The sequence below is a fragment of the Electrophorus electricus genome, chromosome 5, assembly GCF_041902795.1.
Source record: "Electrophorus electricus isolate QZ-2024a chromosome 5, ASM4190279v1, whole genome shotgun sequence".
Lineage (NCBI taxonomy): Eukaryota > Metazoa > Chordata > Actinopteri > Gymnotiformes > Gymnotidae > Electrophorus > Electrophorus electricus.
The window spans coordinates 1,794,749-1,821,597 of NC_137501.1; the positions used below are offsets into that span (position 1 = coordinate 1,794,749).

The window sequence follows — 26,849 nt, forward strand, 5'->3', positions numbered from 1 at the left end:
CCAAGGAGGAAAGAGCGTGCCCTCTGAGTACCTTCTGTCTCCCCGAGCAGCAGAACAGCCAGTTTGGGCCCTGCTCTAATGTTTGAGGGCCCATTTTGGTGAAAAGCTCATTTTCTGTATTATGTGGGCTTTGACTCCCAACCTTTGCCACTTCGGACTCTACGAGAGTTGAAATGAACTGTGTTCTGTGACGTGAACCGTTTGGGGTCTTTCAGACCTGCAGGTGGTACTGAGCTGCTGACACACTGATGTTTATGGAGAACGAAGGGCCTGTTCAACTAGTGATTCTAGTGTGTTGTTTTTTTTCTCTCTCTCACTCTTACAAACTCTTTATCCTTCTCAATATCGCTCTCTATCCCTCCCTATATCATATATTTTCTCTCTTTCTCGCTCTCTCTCAGCCTGTAGCTGAGCCCATCCCCATCTGTAGTTTCTGTCTGGGGACCAAAGAGCAGAACAGAGACAAGATACCAGAGGAGCTCATCTCCTGTGCTGACTGTGGCAACAGCGGTGAGTTCACCTTATACACACGCACACACACACACGCTGCACCCACCCTGTACCCATGTCTGTGTTTTGACTGTTTTCCCTGCTCTGCCTGTCAGGCCACCCGTCGTGTCTGAAGTTCTCCCCTGAGCTGACGACGCGGGTCAGAGCTCTGTGGTGGCAGTGCATCGAGTGCAAGACCTGCAGCAGCTGCCAGGACCAGGGCAAGAATGCGGTACCTCCAACGCCCGCCCACCCACTCTCTAACCCCGCCCACCCACTCTCTAACCCCGCCCACCATCGCCCGACGACTCACCCCTCCCACGTGCGACACCGTCACCTGCCCCATCACTCACCCCTCCCACGTGCGACACCATTGCAAGTGTGTCCATTTCACAAGGTTGTCAGTGAGGTGATTTTGATTGTTCGTTGGTGCTGAGAGAGCAAATTTGATAGAAATGTGAATTTGTGGGTTTTTGGTTTTTTTCCTTCTTCTCCTAGGAAAACATGTTGTTTTGTGACTCGTGCGATCGAGGTTTCCACATGGAATGTTGTGACCCACCATTGACGCGAATGCCAAAAGGTGTGAAACACACACACAAGCAAGCATACACCAAGTGCGCACGGTCATGCCCTGCGTGTGTGTGCGCTGCATGACGGTGTTTGTCCTGTGTAAGACGGTCATGTTCTGTCCTCTGCAGGTATGTGGATCTGCCAGATCTGCAGGCCCAGGAAAAAGGGCCGGAAACTCCTTCATGAGAAAGCAGCACAGATAAAGAGACGGTACAACGCACCACTGGGCCGGCCCAAGGGCAGGTAACACGCTAACCTCTCTACTGGACCGCCAATCTGTCCTGGGTGCTGTTATTATAATGTAGAAGTGTGTGTGTGTGTGTGTGTGTGTGTGTGTGTGTGTTCATCGTAAGATTTCTTTAAGATAGGATAGGATATTTTGCCCTGTCCTGTTACAGATATATAAAAGTTATTAATTGTTTTTAATATTGTTTAAATATATTAATATTATTGTTAAGTGTGACTTTTGTCTGTTTACAGACCGGGTCGCCCCTTTAAGAAACTCCGAGGTGGTGGGCGGGGCCGGCGGAGGCGGGGACCGGGGGGCATGGACCATCGTTCTCAAGGCTCCTCCTCCCCACACTCTTCCTCCAGCTCATCGTGCGAGGGTTACCCTGGGGACGACCGGCTACTGTTCTCGCACCGGGAGGAGGACTCGGCGCACGGCAGCCTGCGCTTCAACAAGAAGACAAAGGGGCTGATCGACGCCCTCACCAAGTTCTTCACGCCGTCGCCGGACGGGAGGAAGGCTCGTGCCGAGGTCGTGGACTACACACAGCAATACCGCGTCCGCAAGAAGGGCAGCCGCAAAGGAGACCCCGACGACCGCACGGGAGGCGGGGCCGAAGGAGGTAGGGCCGATCGCTGCGTGGCTCGCCAACCGTAATCGCGATACCGGCCTCGTGACTGAATGAGTGAATGAGGGCTCTAATGTAGTTTATTACTGTTTGTGTGTTCTTTGTGTGCTGTGAGGATCTGTTGGATGAATCTAGATGTCTAGTTGATTGACGCTAGTAAATTTGATGAAAATAGTATCTGGAGATGCTTCAGCCTGAAGGAATTCTGTGGTACATATAAACGAGTGGAGGCGTCTGTCTGTGGTTCAGCGGTACATTTGCTACGGCAGTTCAGCTGTGCAGGTTTACAAACTCCTTCACAGAAATGGAAACGTACAGGAACCAGCCAGGCATCTATTTATGGAAACAAAGTGGAGAAACCAGGTTTCAGTATGAAGTACATCTCTCTCTCTGTCTCTGTCTCTCTCTCTCTCTCTCTCTCTCTCTCTGTCTCTCTCTCTCTCACAGACAATCAGGAGTGTGGTGATGACTGGAGAGATGACGAGGAAAAGCCACCCGGACAAGAAAACCTAACAGAGAAGGATGTGGAGCTGTTCAGACACATCCAGCAGCTAGCACTACAGGTACAGGGGGCGGGGCAGGGCAAAGATCAGTGTACACAGCAGAAGTGTTGACCTGTTTTAGACCTGAACAGTTTTCTGTGCAACAGCCAGAGCTGAACGGTTCAGGACTTACTGTTGTCCTCTGAACCATCGCGCTATCACGACACATTTGGTGTCCCCACACGCTTACACGGAAGGCAGCGCTGAATCAAAGATTATATTTAGCTAAACCGCCTACATATAGAGCTTGTGTGAGACCAACGTATTTACTCAGAATTGTAGGGCTGATTTAGTTATTTCTTTTTCTCCTTTATTGTTTACTGCCGTGTGTGTGGAGAGCTGCTGTTAGTCATTCTTTCTCTCCCTCTCTCTCTCGCACGAACAGACGCGCATGCGGACACACATGCACAGGCACTTTCTCCCTCTCAAGCTTGTGTGTTTAGTGTCCTGAGCCTTAAAGCACTAGAAGCCCCTGTCTTTCCCTTAGGCAATAAGTCTTAACAGCGTAAATACACACACACACTGTTTGATGCGGTTAATTTCTGTAGTAGGTGGTCTATGGGAGCACATGTAGTGTGTACACATGTATGCATTACAGGTGCGTGCTGTTAATTAGTGCAGTGTGTTGGTGATCTGTGTGTGTCAGACAGACTAAGAATGTCCCAGTGTGAGTAGTGCGGTGGAGGTGCACTTGTGATTCCACAGCTGTACGTTGCTGATCTGCTCTGTGGAAACCTTCTGGCTCTCTCCCCTCCCCTCCTCCTCACCCTGAGCAGAAGGTCGGGGTGACCGGACCCCCAGACCCACAGATGCGATGCCCATCTGTGATTGAGTTCGGGAAGTATGAGATCCAGACGTGGTACTCGTCTCCTTACCCACAGGAGTACAGCCGGTAAAACACACACACACACACACACACACACACACACACACACACACACATATACTCTTATCCATTCACAGGTTTTATTTATGAGTATAAGAGGGACAGTAACTTATCCCAGAATAGTTTGGTTAAACAGGGTCTGTATAGATCATAGTGCAGTGGACGTGTGGTTAAGCTGTTTCATGTGTGGAGAGTTGAGATCAAAGCCACATGACAGAAGGCAGCACTATCTGTGCTGACACAGCATATGGTCTTAACCTTTTAATTCAGTGTCCCTCTACAACTCTGCTGTTGCACTTTATTACTGTAATTGCTACTTACGGTAATATCTCATTTCTCTCTCTCTCTCTAGACTTCCTAAGCTCTACCTCTGTGAGTTCTGTCTGCGTTACATGAAGAGTCGCAGTATACTGTACCAGCACATGCGCAAATGCACCTGGTTTCACCCGCCTGCCAACGAGATCTACAGGAAGGACAACGTCTCTGTGTTTGAGGTGAGATGCATACGCGTGTGTACTGGAATGCAGCTTAGATAGACTGTGTATAAATACAGACACATGTGAACATGTGTGTCTGTAGCCTAGCTAGAATCTAAAATGTGGCCTCCCTAGAGTCTGTGCAAATAAAACACACACACACTTGCTCAAATGCTGGATGGCTAAAGTCTTTAAAATAAAACAAACATACGCACGCTCCTAGCTAGTCTACAAATAAACATGCATACTTGCTTAAATGCCAGCTATCTAGAGTCTGTACACACACACACACACACACACACACACACACACACACACACACACACACACACAGAGGCCAGACTGTCCTGGGTGCATAGCCCTGCCCCCTCCATAGAACATGCTATACCAGAGCCCCGCCCCTCCATAAAAAGTTCTAGCAGAGCCCCGCCCCTTCCATAGTATTCTCTAGAAAAGCCCCGCCTCTTCCATAGAGCTGTAGTTGCCACTGCATTATACTGGATATTTTATTACTCCTGCTTTTTTCTGAACTCGTAGCACTCATAATCCTTTGACATATTTGGTTTAAATTACAGGAGTGAGTTATGAGTCATGAATCAAATGTCTCAGAGAGTCAGAAATTGGCCTGCTCCGCGTTCATTTTAAGGATGAAGTCTTTACCAGCAAGGCGCATACTTCATGGTTACAGATTAGTTTATGTAGTCCTGTATAATTTGGAATTTTGTAACTTCAGTAAATAACTTTTTTTTGTCTTTACACTTCAAAATCTTTTTGAAACACTCCAGTTTTGTTGTTGTATTTAAATTATTTAATCTACTTAATGCATTTTCTTCAGGTTGATGGGAATGTCAGCACAATATACTGTCAGAACCTGTGTTTATTGGCCAAACTCTTCCTGGACCACAAGACCCTGTACTACGACGTGGAGCCTTTCCTCTTCTACGTGCTCACACAGAACGACTCCAAAGGCTGCCACTTGGTGGGCTACTTCTCCAAGGTGAAGTCACCTGCCACATCTGCGCGATACCTGAGCTACAGCACTTTGCACTCGACCCTTACAGATACATGCACGTCCGGGGAAAAACCTTTTAGTAATAAGCACATGGGGTTTGTTGAGGGACGCCAGCTTAAAGTCCGGTTGTAAATTCCACTTCTTTGAAAATATATGCTCTGGCAAGGCAAACGCTTGAAGGTTCAGTTTGAGCAGAACCTGCAGTGCTTTTTAGAGATTTACATCAGATTAAAATGGAAACAGAATGAAGGAATGTTTTGGAGTTTCGGTTTGGGGTAGGACACCCAGTGTCTGTGGTATTGCATTTTGCCAGCGAGTGTTTGACACAGGGGAAATCTCAATAAGCAAAATCAGCCCTGCCCCCTGCAGTTTTGGGTGGGTGAATCCATTTCTGAGATGCTGGAATGTCAGGAATACACATTTCAGTACCTCAGTCATCAGTCATTATGACAGACCCCAGTGTTACACAAGAATGTACACATGACAAATTGCAACCAGTGCTTTAGGGGCTGGAATTCTCTGCCAACTGTTTTGAGATTTTATATATTTTTAATATCTCCCCCCTCTCTCATATTCATTTATATACACACACACACACACACACACACACACACACACACACACACATAAAAACAAGCAAAACTTTTTGTCTTGTTGCATTTTGCAGGAGAAACATTGCCAGCAGAAGTACAACGTCTCCTGTATCATGATCCTCCCCCAGTACCAGCGCCGAGGCTACGGACGCTTCCTTATCGATTTCAGTACGTCCTCCCGCCCCTGACTACCCGATGTTCTGCGGCAGGGGCGGGGCTTGGCCGCATGGCTGCACCGACTTGTAAACGTGCCATTCGACACCGTGTCAGCAGGCTCGTGAAAGAGATATGTTATCCAGCTTACGCAGGTTCATTGCTGAGCTAACCCAAACCCATAGTCCCGTGGGAGGTTACCTGGCACACCTGCACGCCTTACCAGATGTCTACCTTACATGTCACTTGCAGTCTGTGCGTTTAATATGTTAAACCTTTGCCATTGTTTGCTCATTTGGTACCTGCTCCTATCCAGAGTGACGTAAAACATAAAAAGTATGCTCGTCTACTAGCACCACACAATTTGAGATGTCTGGCTCGAGATGTCTGATTCCAGCTCGCCAGAACTTTTATTTTACACATTATGGTTAGAAAACAAAATTGTTAAAACGTCATTCTGTACAAAGGGACTGCATGTTTCCGAGCACAGTGAAGTGCTAAATCGCACCGTCATAGCTGCTGCAAACACACGAAGGCCAGACAACCGCAGACGTTACCTGTGATGTTTCCATATGTCTGATTTAAACTTTTTTTAACAGAGGGAATAGGTCGTTTTTTTATTTTGCGTTTTATTGTGAATGTTTTAGCATTTAGTGATCATGTTGATTGCATGTCACTGAGGAGCGTGGTAAAGTATCCCCAGATGTTCTTTTGTTGCCTTACAAAACAGATTTTTGATTTGAATCTTTTTGAAGCCTAACATGTCTTAGATACAACCAGACTGTCTGTTTTAATCTTGTTCAACCTTGAGTCCCAGGTCATGGCTGGCTGAGTAACACAGTTGCACACCTGTTCAGGTTACCTACTATCTAAGCGGGAGGGCCAGCCAGGTTCCCCGGAGAAGCCCCTGTCAGACCTGGGCCGTCTGTCTTACGTGGCCTACTGGAGCAGCGTGGTGCTGGAATGTTTGCACGAGGTGCGGGACCGGACACTCACCATACGCCGACTCAGCAAGATCACTGGCATCTGCCCTCAGGACATCACAGCCACCCTGCAGAGCCTTAACATGCTGGAGTACAGGGGCAACAGGTGAGGGTCTCACACACACACACACACACACACACACGCAAGGAGTGGAGAAAGTGAGCCTGCAGAATATCTACACACCCCTTCCACCCCAGATGTCACTCATATCAGATGTTTGCTTCTGGAAAGTACTTCAGGGCGCTAAAGATCTAAACCAACAGGCACCTGAATACGTTGTGTGCTTCTGCCACATCTGTACTGACCCACCTTCATCTCCTGAAAACTCATCAACCCAGCTGCAAAATACTGAACTGTAATCACCACCGAAGTGCCTCACGTGGCCTGCGCTACCAAACTGTCTACACAAATTAACCTTACACGTCACAATTTTTAATTCACTTTCCTTGTTTATCCCTATGTTTGTCTGCAATGTTAGTATGTAGGTACTTTCACATTTCTGTTCTTGCCCTGTGCTTTGGGAACTGTGCAGCTGTGAGATTTTGTGCACCTGTGTCGCACCTGTGTCATTACCTGAGCTGATCCCTGCGGCCATTCTTAGGGGTTAAAATGGTGGTCTAGTGGAAGGGTGTGGTGGCGGGTCTGAGCGAATGGGAGCCGTCGATCCCTCAGGCAGTCACCGCCCCGCTCTGTTCATGTCCCTCCAGGCTGGTTCTAGTTCGCAAAGAGAAGCTGGTGGCAGCGCATGTGTCCCGCCTCCGGGCCCGCCCTCGGCTGCTAGAGGTTGACCCCGATTGCTTACGCTGGACGCCTGTCATCGTCACAAACACGGTGGTGTCGGAGGACGAGGGAGATGAGGACGAGGATGGAGACGAAGAAAATGACAAAGAGGTACGATATCTTTTATTTAATTATATTAAATATCGTTTAATATAATAGTATTTAATCTATCATTTGTTGTTTAATATAATTAGTATATCTTATATTAAATCTTCATCTAAATCTTATATCTAAAAATGTTTATTGTTTTAATAGAGTATTTAATATTTTATGTTGTATCTTGTAAATATTATATTTAATATAATATTTTTCTGGTTTGTCTTGATTTAAAAAAAAGAATTTTTTTTAATGCTTTTCTTCCTGTGTTGGCATTAACCATCTTGTTTTAAAACAACACACTCGGGCTGTAGGAGGTGTGTGTTCAAATGTGCTCAGCACTGGCTGCAGTCATTAGGTTAGGAATGTATTTTCCAGTATGCAAAGCTCTCTGCTGCAGTGGTGTCTGTTACTCTGCAGGTCGCTCAGAAGCTCGAACTAGGACTGTCATAGATTTGTTTGTGTTTTTACTCCTTTTGTGATCTCCAGGTGATCTCCAGCCACAAGAGCCCTCCACTGCCCTGGAGTGCAAGAGGCGAGCGGGATGAAGATGAGGACCGGAGATGCTTCCCCACGTATCCTAAAAGCCAGAGTTCCCCGGCCACGTCGCCCATACGCAACAGCCTGCCGTGCCCCGAGGGCGCCGCCCTGCAGGCCAACGGCGAGCGCAGGGGTCGTGGACGCCCTCCCAAAAACTGGCCGTGGGGCAAAGTGAAGGACCGGCCTCGCCCGGGTCCGGGGCGGCCACGGAAAATCAGGCCCGAGGAAGACGAGGATGAGGAGTACAGGATTCCAGCCAATAAGGCAACGGCGCCATCCCTCTCTCTGCCTACGCTCTTCACTTCAGAGAACGAGACGAGCACCGCCTGCCACCACCCTGCGGAAGCCGCGCGGCACCCCGCCGTTCCGCTGCCACGCAGCAGGGGGCGCCCCCCGCGAAAAAAACGAGGGCCCAAGCGCAGGCTAAGCGAGGGGCCGGGGGAGGGCGTGCCCCCGTTGCCCCTGGTGACCAGGCTTAGCGAGCCTTTGCCTTCTCGACAGTCTTGCTCCAGTGAGAGCAGCGATGATGATGACGACGACGACGACGACGACGATGACGATGATTACGATGAAGAGATGGGCACCTGTTCCCCTCCTGTTTTAACCAAACCAACATTGGGGCTCAAATGCAAGGTTGGTGAAAATCACCAAAGTGAATCTTTAATTTATTTATTGCATCTTCTTCTTCCTCGGGCCTGATTACATTACATTACCTAGAATTATCAGAAATGTCGACTATTGAAAGCTGAGAGATTTATGTAATTAAACAGAGTTGTCACACACGAGGTAGCTACTGCCCTGTCTTTTTTTCAATGAAAGCTTGGTGACTAAACGTCACAAAAAAGCAAATATGAAAATGTGGGCGACTTTGTGAACAGTTCATATTTAAGCCCCTCCCATATATTTCCCAGAAGCCTCTGCGGAAGCGGCGCGTACGTCAGCGTAGCCACCCACACAGCAGCGTGGTCACCGAGACGATCTCCGAGACGACGGAGGTTCTGGACGAGCCTTTCGTAGACTCGGACTCCGAGAGGCCCATGCCCCGCCTAGAGGAGGAGACTCCGTTTGGCCACGCCCTCCGCTGCTACCCCCCCGCCCGCAAGCACCTAGACCCTGCACCAAAAAGGCTCCGCCCACCCAACATCTCCGAGTCTGAGGAGGACGGTTGGTGACCCTCTATAAATTTAAAATAATTTTTAACTATCTAATGATCTAATTAAGCAATTAGCAGGAAAACAAACCGAACGTGCGACTGTGTGCGCATTTGTGAGTTGTTCACAGTTCTGTCGTTAATAACGCTTCCCTCTCGGTTTTCCTTTCCAGATTCCACTCCGGTGTTGAAGCCGGTCTGCGGCTTGAGGAGATCTGACCAAACCGAGGCGGGGGAGCGAGTGAGTCCACCGGCCATTGCTGCGGAAACACCGGTGAAGAAGAAGAAAGGTTGGCCCAAGGGCAAGAGCCGCAAGCCAGCGCACTGGAAGAAGCGCCCCGGTCGGAAGGCTGGGAGCTGCGCCGGGCAGGCCGCCGACGCTGGCCTGACCCTTCCGTCCTCAGAGGAACCGCCTCCTCAAAAGATCAAGGGAAAACCAGGCAGGAAACCGCGGAGCTACTACCTGCAGCGAGCTCAGGAAGAGGCAGACAGGCAGGAGCTGGCGAGGGGCCACGCCGGACAGCTGCAGCTGGAGAAGCCGGCTCCGGAAGACCACGCCTGCAAGAGGAAAAGCCTGACCTCTGACCCGGACTCTGAGAAGCGCAAGGACTCGGACGAAGATGATGATTTTATGCAGAAGATGAGGGACACGCCCAAGCCACGGAGGCGAGGCCGGCCGCCGAAGAACCCCGGCCTCCCGCTGCCTGTCTCCAAACCCCCGCCCACGTCCGAGCCAGAGGAAGATGAGGAGGACGAGGACGAGGAGGAAGATCGGGCGTGGGTGGGGGAGAAGTCCAGCCGCCCACCCTCACGCACCCTGTCGCAGACCTCTATCGCGAGAGTTCCTCCAACCACAGACGGGGACACAGCTGACCCGGAGGAGGACGAGGACAGGGAAGACGAAGATCAAAGTGGCTCTAGAAGCCGGAGGGCAGTGGCCGTGCTGAGCTCTGGAAGCCGGCGGAGCGACGATCACGATGCAGACGACGAAGGCGACGGCCGACTGGAGGAGAAGAGGGAGGACTGTAAGCGCGGGAAGAGCCCGGCTTCCGAGGACGATGACGAAGAGCTGGAGGAGGAGGAGGAGGAGCCTCCAACTCCCACCCGGTCGCCACCTGTGAAGGAGGAGCCCCAGAGCGGAGAAGGTTTTTTAGACATGCAAGCGAGCGCGACGAGGGAGTATGTCAGCAAACAGGAGGAGGAGGAAGATGAGGAGGAAGAGCCAGACGAGGTTCCAGAGGCGAAGACCCGCTCGGTGGACGCCCAGGACGAGCGGCGAAGACGGGAGCAGGAGGAGTCGTCCGCCGCCACCGCTGCTGCCGTGGAGACCGTGACCTCGATCGCGGACCCTTCTGAACCGCCGGACCTCCGTCCGCTGGAGGGCAAGTCTGTCCTGCTGATGGAGACGGAGCATCCGCACGCCAGCGCCGAGTTCAAAGACGAGCTCAGCCACCACGCGCACGACCAGCAACACCACCACCACCACCAACAACCACACCACCACCACCAACACCACCACCACCACAGCAGCAGCGAGCTGGACCTGGAGACGGTGCAGGCCGTCCAGTCGCTCACACAAGGTGAAGCCCAGGACGAGGAGGCCGAGTCTCATGGCGCCTACCAGGACTGCGAGGAGACGCTGGCCGCCTGCCGTACCCTGCAGAGCTACAGCCACGGCGACGGCGAAGAGGACGGCCTCGCCATGGTGGATGACTGTGGAGCGTCCCAGAACAGCAGTCCCATGCCCAACCCACCGCTGCCCCCTTTGGCCAGCCAGTCTGTGCGCTCCGTCAGCAGCCCCGGGATGACCCCGGGGCCCCTGGACGCGGGGCCGGGGGTGGCCGGGGCGTCGGGGGCCGGCACGGGCGGGGGTTACACCCAGATAACCCCAGAGCACCCCGGTTCACTGTCGGCGCCGTCGCTCCAGAACATGGAGACTTCGCCCATGATGGATGTGCCGTCTGTGTCTGACCACTCGCAGCAGGTGGTGGACAGCGGCTTCAGCGACCTGGGGAGCATCGAGAGCACCACGGAGAACTACGACAACCCCAGCAGCTACGACTCCACGATGGGCGGAGCCGGAGGGGGCGGGGGCAACACGGGGAACGGAGGCGGTATGTCCGTGCCGGCCGCGGGGGCGTCAGCCTCGTCGACGGCGTCGTCCTCGTCGTCCACGCCGTCCTCCTCGTCCTCGCAGGGTAACAGCTGCTCCTTTGTCTCCACGCCGGGTCTCTCGTCATCATCCGCCGTGGCCATAGGGAGCTGCGGTTTGATCCAGCAGGCCGGGCCGGGCCCCAACGCCGCGGGCGGGGCCGGCGCGGGCAGCGGCGGCCCTCAGCCTCCTCCTCCGCCCCCTCCGCCCACGACGAATGCTCCCGGCTGTAGCATCAAGTCGCCCCAGGGCTGCGTTATCGACAGGCCTCCGAGCGCCACCCAGCAGCAGCAGCAGCAGAAAAAGGTTGCCCAGCAACAGCCCCCACCGCCGCCGCCCCCGCCCTCGGGGCCCCCGCCCCCTCCGCCACAGCAGCAGTCCCTCTCCCAGTGCAGCATGGGAAACGGCTTCGCCTCCACGCCCATGATCATGGAGATTCCCGAGAGCGCAGCCGGTGCCGGCGGCGGCGGCAGCGGCGGGCGGAGCCTCTACGACCGCATGGGCGGAGACTTCGGCGCGGGCGGCTACGCCCAGCCCTCGGCCACCTTCAGCTTGGCCAAGCTGCAGCAGCTCACCAACACCATCATGGACCCCCACAACATGCCTTACTCCCACTCGGCCTCCGTCACCTCCTACGCCACCAGCGTGTCTCTGTCCAATCCCGGCCTGGCGCAGTTGGCCTCCTCCCCTCACCCGCCCCTCCCCCAGACCCAGCCCACCATGACCCCGCCCCCCAACCTCGCCTCCAGCTCCATGAACCTAGGCTCCTCCCTGATCCAGTGCAGCATGCCAGGTGCCAACATCGGCCTGCCTCCTCCTCCCCACGCACAGCGCCTGCAGGGCCAGATGACCACGGTGAAGGGCCACATCGCCATCCGCTCCAAGGCCTCGCAGATCCCCGCCGGGTCGCCACACCAGCAGCAGCTGTACGGCCGCAGCTCGGGTGCCGTGGCGATGCAGAGCACGCCCCGCACGTTGGCCGTACAGCGGGGCATGATGACCAACCTCATGCCCACGCCAGGCGCCTACAACTCCATGAACATGAACCCTCTGAACGCCGCCATGTCGGCCGGGTACCGCATGCCCCAGCCCATGATGAACAGTGGGTACCACGGCAACCCGCCGTACATGAACCAGCCGGCGCAGTACCCCATGCAGATGCAAATGGGCATGATGGGAGGTCAGGCCTACCCTCAGCAGCCTATGCAACCTAATCACCATGGCAACATGATGTACGCGGCTCCGTCCCACCACAGCTACGCGGGCGTTCCTAAACAGTCGCCTTATATGAGCAGATGAGACAGAAAGACATACTGAGAGAGAGAGAGAGAGAGAGAGAGAGAGAGGAAGAGAGAGACAGAGGAGAGCATTAAAAAAAAAAAAAAAAAAAAACTAAAGCAAAATGGAAGACATTTAATCCCCTCCAGAGACTCGCATGCTCTCTGTGTTGGAGTGCACCACCCTCCCTGAGGTGTGAGCGGAGGCGTGGACGGGTGGAGGTGCTACAGTCGCCGAGCTTCAGCTTGTTCCGTCTCTTTGCGTTGTACATCGTGGTCGTGGAGCTACCTGCCCCGCCCCGCCCCGCCCCTATTCACAGCCGAGACGGCGAGGCACCCACCGCAATGGGCTGGGACCCGTGTCGCTGCACTACCAGCAGGGGGCGTACTCCACTCCTCTTCCAGCGTCCCCGCTTCTTCATGACGATGGAAGCAGAGCGAAGCGGTTTCAGAAGGGCCAACTCCTCCGGCTGAGAGACTGACTCACGTTCGCAGTTGTTCATGGATGTGTACGCTGATCCGTGCACGTGTTGGAATCGACATAGGAAGCCTTACCTGAAAAAAAATGACAAAACAGTTGTAGATTAACTTTGTTCTTTTATTATTATTATTATTATTATTATTATTATTATTATTAATATTATTATTACCACCTTTTTTGTTTTGTTTTTTTTCTAAAGTATGTTTTGTTTTTTGGATGACAGTTGAAATGCTTGTATTTCAGTCTTTCTTCATGCTTAGGTTAAATGTGTGTGTGTGTGTGTGTGTGTGTGTGTGTGTGTGTGTGTGTGTGTGTGTGTGAGAGAGTGTGTAAGTAGACTTGGGGTTCGGGGGAATGATCCACACATTCTTGCTCTTACAAGCGTTCACACTTGCGCACACGCGCACTTACCTTTGGACACCAACACACATGCACACAAGTCTAGAGCCACTTTCAGAGTTGAGACGGAGGCACTTGTCTGCGTGTGAGAGAGCGAGAGATTTGGAGCTTTTGAAGGAGACACCATGACGCGTATCCAGAAATCTGTGTCTTCCTCGTTCTTCGCACGGGACCGTTTGTGTTCGGATAATCGGCAATCCCAGCAGTGGGAGAGGCCGAGAGACTGTACGTAGTTGTCCAAGAGCAGTGAGGAAAATCCCATGTTTCAGTCTAGCAGACTGGAATGAACAAGTACACCTGTGAAACTTGTAGATGTAAATATTCTGATACTTCCTGATTCACAGCACAGTCTCCCAACTTGCCACACGTGCACCCTTCTCGCCAACACTCCAGTCACGCCACCAGAGGGCAGTCTAATCGGGAGAATTATTTGTGTGTTATTTTTGTTTGTTTATTGTTTTGTTTTTGTCTCCCTTCGTACCACGTTTTCACGACACAGAATGGTGGCAGGGTGTTGGGTTTTTAAAACATTTTATTTTCTGAAACATACTAAAGTAATCTCAGCATTTGTGTCTGTTTAGCGCTAATAGCACTGCGTGCGTGCCTGTGTGTGCGCGCGCGCGCATGAGCTAAAGCACTGCAGTGAAAAGTGTTGCGAGTGGTCCTTATACCTCCAATTACAGACACTTGTGCTGTTTTGGTGGCATTTGACCTTTTAGCAGTGGTGCGTGCGTCTATTAAACACATCGGGACACGTGCTGACATCTTGGTTAAAGTGCATGTTGTACGGGGACGGTTACCAGTATAGGACAACGAGAAAAGACTTTATGTATTCAGTGTCCAGTATTCAATGTCAATATGAGAATACTTTCTTAAAGACCTGACATTTTCATTATATTATTTGTTTCCCCCCCTCCGTATTTTGTTTTAATTTTCTGAATTTTATCAGACTGGGCAGCTTTCTTTTATGACACAAGCTGGCTCTTTTTTGACTTTAGCAAACTTATTGTAGAGATAATGTTTTTTCTATAATATAAAACAAAAAAATTGACATGGATATTGGTACTGTCATTTTTTTCACTTCTGTTTCAGGAAAAAAAAACCTACATATTTTTTAGCTCAACTCTTGGGGTAATATTATTAAGAAATTCAAAACTAAAAAAAATGACAACTCACTTAGTGACTAAGATGCCTTTAACCTTTCCATTCCATCTCCTCTCTAGAGTTTTCTATCCTTGTGTAGTATATTAATGCTATTTTAAAACAAAAGAAACGACAAATATCTAAGGGTCATTTAGCCGTCATTTTCTTTTCTTTTTTTCCTCTCCTCCTCGGTTTTTTCGTGTGTGAATAGGACGACCTCCTCCCATCTGCAGAGCATGTAAAAAGAGCTCGGTATGTCTTTCTATTGCTTCCCCTTTTGTATCCTTTGTAATTGTACACGGTGTAAGCTGCGAGAGCGCGCGGAAGACGGGGAGAGGGCGCGAGAGCGGAGCAGGCGCCGGGCGAGCGGCAGCGCGCGCCCTCCGTTCGCCCCTCTGTTTCGTCCCTGTGTGTGTTTCCATTTATTTGTTCCTTTTTTTTTTTTTTTTTTCTTAGCAAGTACTTTCAAAGAACTCTGTACATTTTAACTTGAAACAAAAATAAATTATGTTGAGCCGTTTCACGTGGTTCTGTATATTGTTCTCCTCCGTTACGCCTTTAATGTGACAAATTGCCCGTTATTGTGGATAACGTCTGCAGAAGTATCGAGATGACCAACACGGCTTGTCCGTGCTTTCCCTGAGGCAGTGTTGACTCAACATTAAACGTCTGACCACTCACTACGGTCATTGGTGACCTGGTGAAATAAATCACGAAGTATGATGTTTGTAAATATTACGGACACAGTTGAAATGCATCGTAACCTGGTATCATAACACATCATTAGCGACATTACCGCTTTAATACTTCATATTGACGTTTCACATGTAAGAGCTGACCTACATAATGGAGTTGAGTAGGACCCGCAGTGTACGCGGGGGTTTGTTGCTGCGTAGATGGTGTGTGATGAACACGCCCCTTTGCATCTGACCTATAAGTGAACTATACAGGCCCCTGAAATTAGTTCCGACTGCCTGGTTTGATTGGACGAGACGTTCAACGAATAACATCGCTGGGACTGTTAACTCTACATGTACCACTCCGCCTAACAAGTGCAGTCTATTAACCCTTAATGACATGAACGAGCGTTATCTATATTACTAGTAACCCTTAATGACTAATGACATTATATGATATATAATAAATGATGCATCTGTCCTGCGGTGATGCAGACCTGCACAGAGTAGCAAGCGCGTGTGCAGCACAGTGTTTGTGTTGCTTGGCAACAGTCCAGTTGCAGAACTGTATGTGATGGCACAACCGTTTAAACAAACAAACAAACAAAAAAAAAAACAAGCAAGTCATAATGTTTGAGCTTTTCGTTTCTTTTTTAAACTGTTGTTTTAAAGCAATAACGTGCTGTTGTACTTAACATCAGGCTATGATCTTCAGTGCTCGGCCCGCGGGCTCGTGCGTACCGTGCAGGTATTCAGTATAACAGCGCTACCTCTCGTGTGAGATTGCTTAATAATATATTAATAATAAAACGCTTTCAGTACTACGATTCTCATCTGATGTACGTGAGTTTGGCTGGTTCATTGCCATAACGTTCGAGAAATGCTAGGCATTGGCAGCTTAAAACTCTAATCAATGCATTTTCATTTTCTCTTGTGATTAAGTAAAATTAAAATCCTTTCCCCAAAGCAAATCTTGGGGTATAAACGACAGATCACAGGTTTATAGAGACCTATGTGTCGTCAAAATATTCACGTTTAAACATTTGCAGACATTGTGCAAACGTGTCCTACATGACGGGATACTTTGCTGTTCATATTGGTCTTGACTCGTGTACACAGGAGACTATAGTTTTGTTGTAGTGTAATAACGTGCACAACACTCTAGGTCCTGTTTCTGCAGGAGTGCGTGTGTGTCGGTCAGCGTGGAGCTCCATTCAGTTCCGTGTCAGAGACGGCCATGTCCCTCAGCCAATCCCAGTGCGCGCTTAAGTGTGTTTACTGAGCAATCCGTCCAATAGCCGCGGAGTATCCTTTACTTACTTCCGTAACGCGCACCAGTAATTTTTGTCGACGGGAAGGGTGTAAAATGACGTCTCGTTTGATGATTGGCCACAGTAAACGCCAGTCATGTATTTCCCCTGAACCACGGAATAACGGCTTATTTCACGTCTGCGTCCAGTGAATATTCACGAGGCTGAAGGAGCCAAACCCTGCCGAGCGTTGTTGCTGTGAGTGCTCTGTTGCTGTCGTTTCCTTCGTGTTTTGTTATCACACACACGCGGTTTCTTTGTTGTAGTTTTTTTTTTTTTTACGGTCGTGCGACGACTATAATGAGGCAGGTGGTCACGAGACAGTCCTGTGACGCGAAAAAGCGGAGGATGAAGAGAGAAAGATGGAGGCTGTGAAAGGGGGATGGAGGCTGTGAAGGTGGGATGGAGGCTGTAGCTCATCCAGCCGACGAAAAATGCTGTCCTGGGTGGTGATGGTTTAGCAGCTTCGTAACACGATGCTTTCGAATATTAAATGAGGTCGAGTCGTTTCCTATTTCTGGCGATCAAGGTCTGATCTTGCAGTGCGATATATGTGTCATGATCCCAGTGTTGAAAGGTTGGGGTATGTAGCTGGGCTACATGGTTGAAAGGTTGGGGTATGTAGCTGGGCTACATGGTTGAAAGGTTGGGGTATGTAGCTGGGCTACATGGTTGTCATTGGCGTAGGCTGCCCGTAACGTAACATGCTTTGTTTTCATTTGCTATATCAGTCCGACAGCTGTCAAGATGATCCACAGTCTGTTCCTCGTCAACGCCACGGGGGACATATTTTTGGAGAAACATTGGAAGAGCGCAGTCAGCCGATCTGTGTGTGACTACTTCTTCGAGGCCCAGGAACGCGCCACAGAACCAGAGAACGTCCCTCCGGTCATCCCGACCCCACACCACTACCTCATCAGCGTCTTCCGCCATCGCATATTCTTCGTGGCTGTGATCCAGAGCGAGGTTCCGCCCCTCTTCGTCATCGAGTTTCTGCACCGGGTTGTGGACACGTTTCAGGTTTGTGAATTCAAATCTCACCAACCTTCTATAACAACACATATCTCCAAACATCTCACCAACCTTCTACAACAACACGCAACTCCAAACATCTCACCAACCTTCTACAACAACACGCAACTCCAAACATCTCACCAACCTTCTACAACAACACGCAACTCCAAACATCTCACCAACCTTCTACAACAACACGCAACTCCAAACATCTCACCAACCTTCTACAACAACACGCAACTCCAAACATCTCACCAACCTTCTACAACAACACGCAACTCCAAACATCTCACCAGCCTTCTACAGGAACATCGCCCACTGGGGTATGATTTAAAAAACCTTTTAGAATTTGTCCTAATGTCAAAGCTGAGATACTTGTGCCATGCTATAAGTGAACAATAGGACCACACTGACAGCTGGGAACTCAAATTGTAATCGACATGACTGTAGGATTTTAGGCAAACATCCCTCTGTCTGTCTCTCTCTTTCTCTCAGGACTATTTTGGTGTGTGCACTGAAGCAGCTATCAAAGACAACGTGGTGGTGGTGTACGAGCTGCTGGAGGAGATGCTGGACAATGGCTTCCCTCTGGCTACTGAGTCCAACATCCTGAAAGAACTCATCAAACCTCCCACTATCCTGCGTACAGTGGTGAACACCATCACAGGTGAGGACGTCGTGAGCTCGCCCCATCGCTCAGACGCCGCCACCCCTCAGTCTCGACTCATTCAGACAAATGGCCTGGCAGGATTGTCCGCCATGTGCGGTTGCTCAGACAACACTCCCTTGTTCTCAAAGCGTCTCGGCCCATCTCAGGTGTCAGAGAGGTGAGGTGGAACGTGAAGAATGGAGCACTGGACGCTTGTGAGCAGTGTGACTGTACCGTGTTTCACATGCTGTTGTTTAGGGCTTTGTGATTTTCCACCAGGCTATAATAGATCACCCCTCCTTACACACACACACACACACACACACACACACACACACACACACACACACACACACACACACACACACACACACACACACACACACACACACACACACACACACACACACAGAGACAGAGCCTACCCGACTATGTTCTGCATAAAATAACAGACAAGCAGGTTCACACGCCTTCTTGTAAAGATGTTTCCTGATTGGGTAATACTTCCATACTCTGGCAAATTTCAGTTGGTTAAAAAGCACAGAGTAAATTAAGCTGAACACAGAGAGGTGCATCTGGCAGCCTTTCGTGACCTGGGAAAGGGTCAGTGTTGTTGAGTAGTACACAATATCTTGTACTATCACATTTAAAGACAAGTGGTTACAATATAAAGGTTGCTGGTTGTATTTATACAGTGTACTGTCACTTACTGCAGATTTGCTATTTGGAATTGATATTAGCAATAAAACAATGATATCATTACAGCTCATGTTGTGTGCCTGCATGCGTGTGTGTGTGTGTGTGTGTGTGTGTGTGTGTGTGTGTGTGTGTGCATGTGCGCTCTGTAAAACAGGCAGCACTAATGTTGGGGAGCAGCTTCCTACAGGCCAGCTCTCTGTGGTGCCATGGCGACGAACAGGGGTCAAGTACACAAACAACGAGGCCTATTTTGATGTGGTGGAAGAGATTGACGCCATCATCGATAAATCCGGTAGAATCCCGTCCCACTCGGTTACAGTGACTGGCTGCCGGCTTTCTTATTTACATATATCACGATAATATGCTAATTTGACAGTCCACCCATCAAAGTCCACCCGTCTTACTAAGAAGGATTCTCTGCCCCGCCCACTGCACCTCGCAGGTTCCACCGTCACCGCGGAGATCCAGGGTGTGATTGATGCTTGTGTGAAGCTCACTGGTATGCCTGACCTCACTCTGTCGTTTATGGTGAGTCTCATCAAACTAATTAGACCGAGAGTCACAGCTGAGTGTCTTATGTGCACATAAGAGCTCATCCAGGATCAGGCTTCTGTCTGTGTTCTTTTCTGTCTGCATTGTATAAACAAGCAAATGCTGATCTAGGATTGGCACGTTTTCTGGCTTTAAATTTGACTCCAGCTGTTTGACGCTGCAAGCCTTCACAATACTCACATGCAGTGTTCTTTCATTCTCCCCTTCTCCTGTTTTCTCTCCTCCCTTTTGATTCTTTTACGTCATTCCCTTCATCTCTCATCCTTCATCTCTTGCCTTCTTTCTTTTTCTTTGTTTCTCTATCTCTCTCTCTCTCTCTCTCTCTCTCTCCCTGTTTCTCCCTCTCTCACGCTCTCTCTCGCGCTCTCTCTCTCCCTTTCTCTCGCTCTCTTGCGCTCTCTCCCTTTCTCTCGCGCTCTCTCTCTCTCTCTCTCTCTCTCTCTCTCTCTCTCTCTCTCTCTCTCTCTCTCTCTCTCTCTCTCTCTCTCTCTCTCTCTCTCTCTCTCAGAACCCCCGGCTGCTGGACGATGTCAGTTTCCACCCGTGTGTGCGTTTTAAGCGCTGGGAGGCTGAGCGAATTCTTTCTTTCATCCCTCCAGACGGAAACTTCCGGCTCCTCTCCTACCACGTCAGCTCTCAGAAGTGAGATGGATGCTTCCCTTTTAAAAAGCTCGTTACACTGCCTACCTGCAACTGCTGCAGCTGTTAGAAAACATTTTTACGAGGATGGGATATCCAATAGAGCTACAAGACCACACAAACCCATGTTCTAAATTCATATTAAACCAAATTTGATTGGATTTGTAGTGTCCAGATGGTGATCATTATCAGTGAAGTTTAGCTCAACAGGGAAAAGGTCTATATATTGACTGACTGAGTGAGTGAGTGATTTTATTGTTTATAGTTCAACCAGTATCCACATAAAATAAAAAATATATCTAACAAAATATAAGATAATAACTAAAATATAAATTAAAGATTTCAGGACTGTCATTACATCTGCTAGAATACTGCACAGATGACATAAAGTGATAAACAAATTCTCACTCCTGCATTCATTCTCTCTCTCTCTCTCTCTCTCTCTCTCTCTCTCTCTCTCTCTCTCTCTCTCTCTCTCTCTCTCTCTCTCTCTCTCTCTCTCTCTCTCTCTCTCTCTCTCTCTCTCTCTCTCTCTCTCTCTCTCTCTCTCTCTCTCTCTCTCTCTCTCTCTCTCTCCATCAGCCTGGTGGCCATTCCCGTATACGTGAAGCATAACATCACGTTTCGGGAGGGTAGTTCTCAGGGGCGCTTTGACCTGACGCTGGGGCCCAAACAGACCATGGGGAAGGTTGTGGAGTCTGTGCTGGTCAGCAGCCGGTTGCCCCGCGTGGTCCTGAATGCCAACCTCAGCCCCTCACAGGGCACTTACACCTTTGACCCTGTCACTAAGGTAACTGGGAGCCTTTATGCCAGTGCTTTGTGGGGATGTGCGTGTGTGTATGTTTGTGTGCACCGCTACGTTTCTCTGTGTCATGGTTGCTACTGTGTGTGTGTGTGTGTATTTATTTCTTGTAATGTGTGCATGTGTGTCTGTCTGTTTGTCTCTGTGTTTGTGTTTATGGTGTGTGTGTATGCGTATGTGTGTTTGAGTGAGAATGTATTAATTGCCCAGTGCGTGCTGTTGTGTTGGTCTGTGTGTGAGGAAATGTGCATGAGGCTGTCTTTTGAACAGTCTCCATCACACACTGGGGTTTCTGCCCATTTAATTGTTATGCTGGAGTGTCAGTATAAAATATCCACAAAAAAAAAGGAAAGTACTGATAGTTTTCTTTCTGTTTCTGTATGGCTGGAAGCTTTTATGATGAACTAGATGTTAACTGGGTGTTAACTGGGTGAACTGGTGCTGTGACTCTCAGCAGAAACGTCTGCAGCAGATCTCCAGTACTTTCAGACACTTAGGGCTGAAGGATCAGAGGTTAAAGGTTAGGTTAAGTGCAGGCATAGAATTAGTGTTAATATACAAGTGCAATACAGCCCCAAAAGATAATATAATTACATAATATTTACATTTACATTCATAATATTATAAGACTAATTTGTCTGTGTACATGTGTGTGTGTGCTTGTGTGTGTGCTTGTGTGTGTGCTTGTGTGTGTGCTTGTGTGTGTGCTTGTGTGTGTGCTTGTGTGTGTGCTTGTGTGTGTGTGTGTGTGTGTCCGTGTCCTCAGCTCTTGACCTGGGACGTGGGGAAGATCAACCCTCAGAAGCTGCCCAGTCTGAAAGGCAGTATGAGTCTACAGGCGGGAGCATCCAAGCCGGACGAGAACCCCACCATCAACATCCAATTCAAGATCCCACAGATGGCCGTCTCAGGTAACTGTCCCGGGGCCTGGGGCCTCCAAGTCCACACAACTCCTCTCACTGCTGCCTACAGAACAAGAACTCTGAACTCTGAACCCCAACAAAACAGTAATGACGCATTTGAAATGCTATTATCTGACCTAAATCTCTCATTTCATGAAACACGAATGTACTAGAATGTTCGCAATACCTGCAGTATATTTAGAAAAGTATATTTTCTTGTATGTAATTTATCGTGATAATGATGGCGTATGATGTATTGCCCACCTGTAGTTCTGTGCCCAGTCCTTTTTCATGCAATGTTCACCCTGTTGATGGACAGATCTGAGATCAGTCTTATTCACTTCATCCTGTTTTTTTGCATAAACTCTTGTCAAGTGGCCATTTGCTGAGAGCATTTTCTATCTATAAAAATATTCTAATCGGAAAATAGCTAGTGATTTTAAATTTCTGATTTGGCTTGGATCAGAAATGCAGTTGGGGCAGTCAGTCAAATGAAGCGTACCACTTTTTATAAAAGCTAAATATAAAAATAAAACAGGCCATTTTATTAGGACCACTTCAGTTTAGACAATACGAACTCAAATCGTGACATTTCATCGCCTGAGGCTTTTGATTTTCTCATGAAGTGATTGTGACCTGCTTTATGCTGTTATTAAACCATAATGCTATTGTTACGCCAACGTAACCGTTCGTGACGTTACCGTGATTCGACCACTAGGTGGTGCAATTGCACAGCGTTAGCAGCGGTCCTAGTCGAGCCCTAAACCTGCAGGATTGTGGGTTCACATGCAAATGTCTCTTTCAGCGAAGGACCTGTCCCACATACCTATACCCATGGCAACCATGGCAAAGTATTGTAAAGCACAGACTGTGTTGTCACACGTGGCTTTTCTTCTTTGTCTTGAAGGCCTGAAGGTAAATCGCCTGGACATGTATGGAGAGAAATACAAACCCTTTAAAGGCATCAAGTACATGACCATGGCTGGCAAATTCCAGGTCCGGACCTAGAAGCTGATGGCTCCGTGGCGCCCTGCCTACGGGAGCACTACGACATCCACACCCGCGTGCTGACGTTTTACTGTACGCAGTGTAAACGAGCAAACAACAAAGCGACCCAATAACCAACAAACAAAGACTGGGAGGGGACTTTATTAACTAAAGTTTATTAACTAGAAATAATGCATTTCAGGATTTTAAAGAAATTATTATTTCTTCATGAAAGGTTTTAGTCAGTAGTGTTTGGAGTTCGTCATACCTTAGTAATGTTATCCTTCCTGATCGCAGGGCAGTCCTCTACACTAATCGCGGCTCCTGGTGATCTCGGACCTGGGGGATGACTGACGTTAGACACACAGACAGTGGAGTTATGGACCATGTACAGTCAGACTACAGTGACTGTATGTTAATGTACAGTCAGACCACAGTGACTGTATGTTAATGTACAGTCAGACCACAGTGACTGTGTTAATGTACAGACTACATTGACTGTATGTTAATGTACAGTCAGACTACATTGACTGTATGTTAATGTACAGTCAGACTACAGTGACTGTGTTGGTGTAGTCAGACCACAGTGACTGTATGTTAATGTACAGTCAGACCACAGTGACTGTATGTTAATGTACAGTCGGACCACAGTGACTGTATGTTAATGTACAGTCGGACCACAGTGACTGTTAATGTACAGACTACAGTGACTGTGTGTTAATGTACAGTCAGACTACATTGACTGTGTTAATGTACAGTCAGACTACAGTGACTGTTAGTGTAGTCAGACCACAGTGACTGTATGTTAATGTACAGTCAGACTACAGTGACTGTGTGTTAATGTACAGTCAGACCACAGTGACTGTGTGTTAATGTACAGTCGGACCACAGTGACTGTGTGTTAATGTACAGTCGGACTACAGTCAGTCTGAAACTCATGCACATGTTAGTGTTCAACTCTCTTGTCCTCTATGAAAACGGTCCTCTTCCCATAATCGTGCATTTTCAGTAATGCACCAGTCTGTGTAAGTCTTTGGAGTTTCTCTGTCCTTTCTGCATTTCCCTCTCCACACACTGACTACATCAGCCTCTTCGGATTTCCCATTCATCACTCCCTGTCTCTATTCCCATCATTCCATCTGTTTCCCTGCTCTTTCCTCGACTCCCTCATCCTTTGTGTTTTTATTGTTTATTTCTTTCTTCCTGTTTGGTTTGTGCACTGATATTCCTGTGTGTGCGCAATGTGTGGGGAACGTTTCCTGGGCATTTGGTTTATGGGGTCCTGTTCTTCTGATGATCCTGTTGATCAGTCAGACACTCCGTAGTAAACAAGCTTTCCATTACCAAGCCTGGATCTGTGTAGCACGGCTTTTATTATTATTTACATTTATATACCACCAACCATCACTGGACATGCGCACACATACGCACACACATATATACTTACACACAGGTGATGTTCATACAGGACAGTTTAGAGTATCCACTCAACCTGACCAGTTTTACACCACATTCCTGTGTTTATTTCAGAAACATATCTGGTTGAAAGGATGTTTCTCCCATGGATTACCCATAATGCAGTTCTGATATGAAAATATTGAAGCCCTTTAATTTCACCTATTGGTGGAGGTCCAAGGTCCGGATTGGTTGCTAGGTTATGGGAACCAATGGAACAGACTCCAAACTGAGCGAGCCCTTCAGCTGTTTTATTGGAGCCTGTTGTTTTTTATTGGCACTATGCACTGTGTTGGATGTTTTCTGTTTTGCACTTTTGCTTGTGTTGTGTGTGATTTTTCATTTCTGTGTTGGTCCTGAATCCACGTGGTTTCTCCAGTGCTGCAGAATAAAAGATGTGAAAGTGATTTGTCATCCCTGAGTTTGTTCACGTGCACGAGCTTCTCCCCTTCTGAAGATACTTTTAAAACTCACTGGCTTCACGTGCAGTTGTTTCTGCGTTTTTCAGTGTCCTCCTGTACGATTCCACGAACGTCTCAGAACTCTCCCTCAAAAAACATTCTGAAAGACAGTACACTACCTGGAACCAAATGCCTGTTTGGCTCAGCCCGGGGGCTTCGGACGAAGGCAGAAAGGTTCTGCTTGGACCCAGACTTCGGTCCAACCATAAAGGAAGACCGTATAAGTGTTAACTTTTTTAGGGTTTAATTTGGGAGGTTGCACAGGGCACTCAGTCCCTGACCTGAGCGTTTGTTCTGACTTCTGTGATATTGATCTTGGTCTGAAATACTTGGTCCAGTGAACAGTTTGCACAAAATATTTGGCAATTATCCGTTGGAAGGTGTTTAAAACTTCTTAAAGCAACCAATATGTGAAACCTTTCTCATGATAATGCTATTTAGTGCTAGTGGTTGGAATGACACCTGCTGTCTTGGAGATGAACATTTAAGCCTCTCGTTCCAGCGCGGTCGCTGAATTCCAGTCCGCGGTTTACTCCAGCCTCGTGGGTCCGTTGTCCCGGCTCGTCCCTCTCCTCCAACAACTCCCAACACTCAAGACACGAGAAGCACGAGAAAGTTTCTCTCTTAATTCTCAGCTCTGGTTCACTCATGACGCTACAGCGCGACGTGCTGGCAGGTTTCCAGCCGCGTCTCGGCGAGGCCCGTTGCGCGTGAGTCACGCTGTTGCTTGCACTCGCCTACGTTTTCCGCCGCGCGGGTCTTGGCACTGTTGGGGACACTCTTGTCGTGGTCAGATGTGTTTTAAGTAGTCCTACCTTAACAGACTCAGTCGCTCAGCAGGGCCATGCAACCGCACGCAGAGCTTTCCGTCCTCGGGGTAAGTAGTATCATGCTTTTTATTCCGCGGCTGTAGTTTCCTGTAGTTTGATGTTTGTAAGTTTCCTTCACGGCGGCCAGATGACAGCGGCTACCGGCGACCGGTGTGTATTCCGCCTAGAGGCCGATTAGGTGCAATTAGCCCAATACACACTGGTCCCTGATAACTCCGGACTGGGGGATGTCCGGAATCTGGTGCTCCGCCACTCACAAATGCGTTAATTAGTCGGTAATTAATCGCCGTGGCGCTTTGTGTTTACTTTGGTGTAACTTGTAACAAATTCCCCTGATGGGTTGGCCATTATCCGCGTGCACCCCGGGGTTCTGTTTTCACAGAGGGAGGAGGGGAGGGGGGTCTCGTGCCGATGTGTCGTTTTTTCCACCTTTTTTAAAGTAAACTTTGCTGCCCGCGTGCAAACACGATTTAGCGGAACAAACGGTAGCTCGGTGGTCTTTAAGGCCGCCGCAGGCAGCGCGTGTTCTAGCGGACAACGATCTCTCCCGCCGCTCGAGCGAAAGCGCCCGGCATGGGTTTTAATCGCCGAATGAGCCACGTGCTCATTCGTCGCAGCGCGTGTTCGGCCAGGATGCGCGCGCTACATTTTTTGTCTTCGGCATGCGCGGACGGATCACCGTTTCCCGCTTCTGAACAACCGGCAACAGCCACCAGCCTCCCTGCATTAGGGTGAATAAATAAATACCCCGCAGTTTTCTATAGCCTCCGCGCGCGACGTCCGCTCGAACGGAGCGAACGATCGCCGCGGGCGTCTCTAGCGTGCTCCCGCTTCACGTGCTCTGCGCCTGCCGCGTTAGGACAGCGCCGAGCCTTTCAGCAGCTGTCTGGCGTGCAGGAGAAGGGCGCGCACGGCTGCTCCAGCACTTTATCGTGTCTGGGGCGCAAACCACGCCGAGGCGTGTCGGGCTCGCGGTAGCGGAGCCACGGCTGGGGGTATTTTTGGGAGCGGTGCGAGACGCCGTGGTCCCCAAAACGACATAAGAGACGCGCGGGGCAGCGCAGGGAGGGACCCAGCCCGTAATGTGATATGACGAGGGGTCGTTCACTGACGGTTTTACAGACGGCTGAGCGGAGTCTCCGAGCACGAACAAAGCGAGCTGTCCTCGCGGGAACTCGCCCTTGCAACTGCGCGCGTTCTCACACGGCGCACGTCGCGCGGCGGTTCTACGTGCCGAGATGTGCGTCCAGACTGGGAGAGTGTGGCCATGCGCACACTCGGTGTTTAATCAC

The 26,849-nt window shown here is 49.3% G+C and overlaps 3 protein-coding genes across 7 annotated transcripts in view; all 3 read left to right on the forward strand.

Annotated features, from left to right (window-relative positions):
- Nucleotides 1-15,100, forward strand: part of kat6a (K(lysine) acetyltransferase 6A) — a 28,044-nt gene extending 12,944 nt beyond the window's left edge. For 2 of the 4 annotated variants that reach the window (XM_035529685.2, XM_081714928.1), the window contains exons 3-17: nt 402-510; nt 606-721; nt 988-1,069; nt 1,188-1,302; nt 1,540-1,910; nt 2,364-2,479; nt 3,235-3,350; nt 3,697-3,838; nt 4,656-4,817; nt 5,500-5,593; nt 6,436-6,667; nt 7,270-7,453; nt 7,928-8,611; nt 8,890-9,142; nt 9,302-15,100. In XM_035529685.2, the coding sequence (XP_035385578.2) occupies nt 402-510; nt 606-721; nt 988-1,069; nt 1,188-1,302; nt 1,540-1,910; nt 2,364-2,479; nt 3,235-3,350; nt 3,697-3,838; nt 4,656-4,817; nt 5,500-5,593; nt 6,436-6,667; nt 7,270-7,453; nt 7,928-8,611; nt 8,890-9,142; nt 9,302-12,579 (6,054 nt within the window). In that variant the 3' untranslated portion in view covers nt 12,580-15,100. The other 2 variants (XM_035529686.2, XM_081714930.1) reach the window with 2 other exon arrangements.
- A 1,574-nt stretch (nt 15,101-16,674) lies between these two features.
- On the forward strand, nt 16,675-24,673 carry ap3m2 (adaptor related protein complex 3 subunit mu 2). 2 transcript variants are annotated; one of them, XM_027025988.3, is made up of 9 exons: nt 16,675-16,765; nt 17,299-17,587; nt 18,077-18,248; nt 19,084-19,221; nt 19,372-19,457; nt 19,990-20,123; nt 20,703-20,910; nt 21,689-21,833; nt 22,732-24,673. In XM_027025988.3, exons 2-9 carry the CDS (start codon nt 17,315-17,317, stop codon nt 22,830-22,832), a joined length of 1,257 nt encoding a protein of 418 aa, XP_026881789.1. In that variant the 5' UTR covers nt 16,675-16,765; nt 17,299-17,314; the 3' UTR covers nt 22,833-24,673. The 2 variants fall into 2 exon arrangements, with proteins under 2 accessions (XP_026881789.1, XP_026881790.1); XM_027025989.3 differs by lacking the exon at nt 16,675-16,765 and adding an exon at nt 16,836-16,964.
- A 777-nt stretch (nt 24,674-25,450) lies between these two features.
- Nucleotides 25,451-26,849, forward strand: part of tet3 (tet methylcytosine dioxygenase 3) — a 40,850-nt gene continuing 39,451 nt past the window's right edge. The window contains exon 1 of the mRNA XM_081714931.1: nt 25,451-25,604. The gene's annotated coding sequence lies outside the window, so the exon portion shown is untranslated. The remainder of the gene's footprint in view (nt 25,605-26,849) is intronic.

Bases quoted from the DNA above. Each gene is read 5' to 3' on its own strand.
- ap3m2 (XM_027025988.3), top strand. From the start codon at position 17,315: ATGATCCACAGTCTGTTCCTCGTCAACGCCACGGGGGACATATTTTTG. The intron at 20,911-21,688 runs GTAACTGGGAGC...CCGTGTCCTCAG, and splicing joins CCTTTGACCCTGTCACTAAG to CTCTTGACCTGGGACGTGGG. The intron at 21,834-22,731 runs GTAACTGTCCCG...TTTGTCTTGAAG, and splicing joins CCCACAGATGGCCGTCTCAG to GCCTGAAGGTAAATCGCCTG.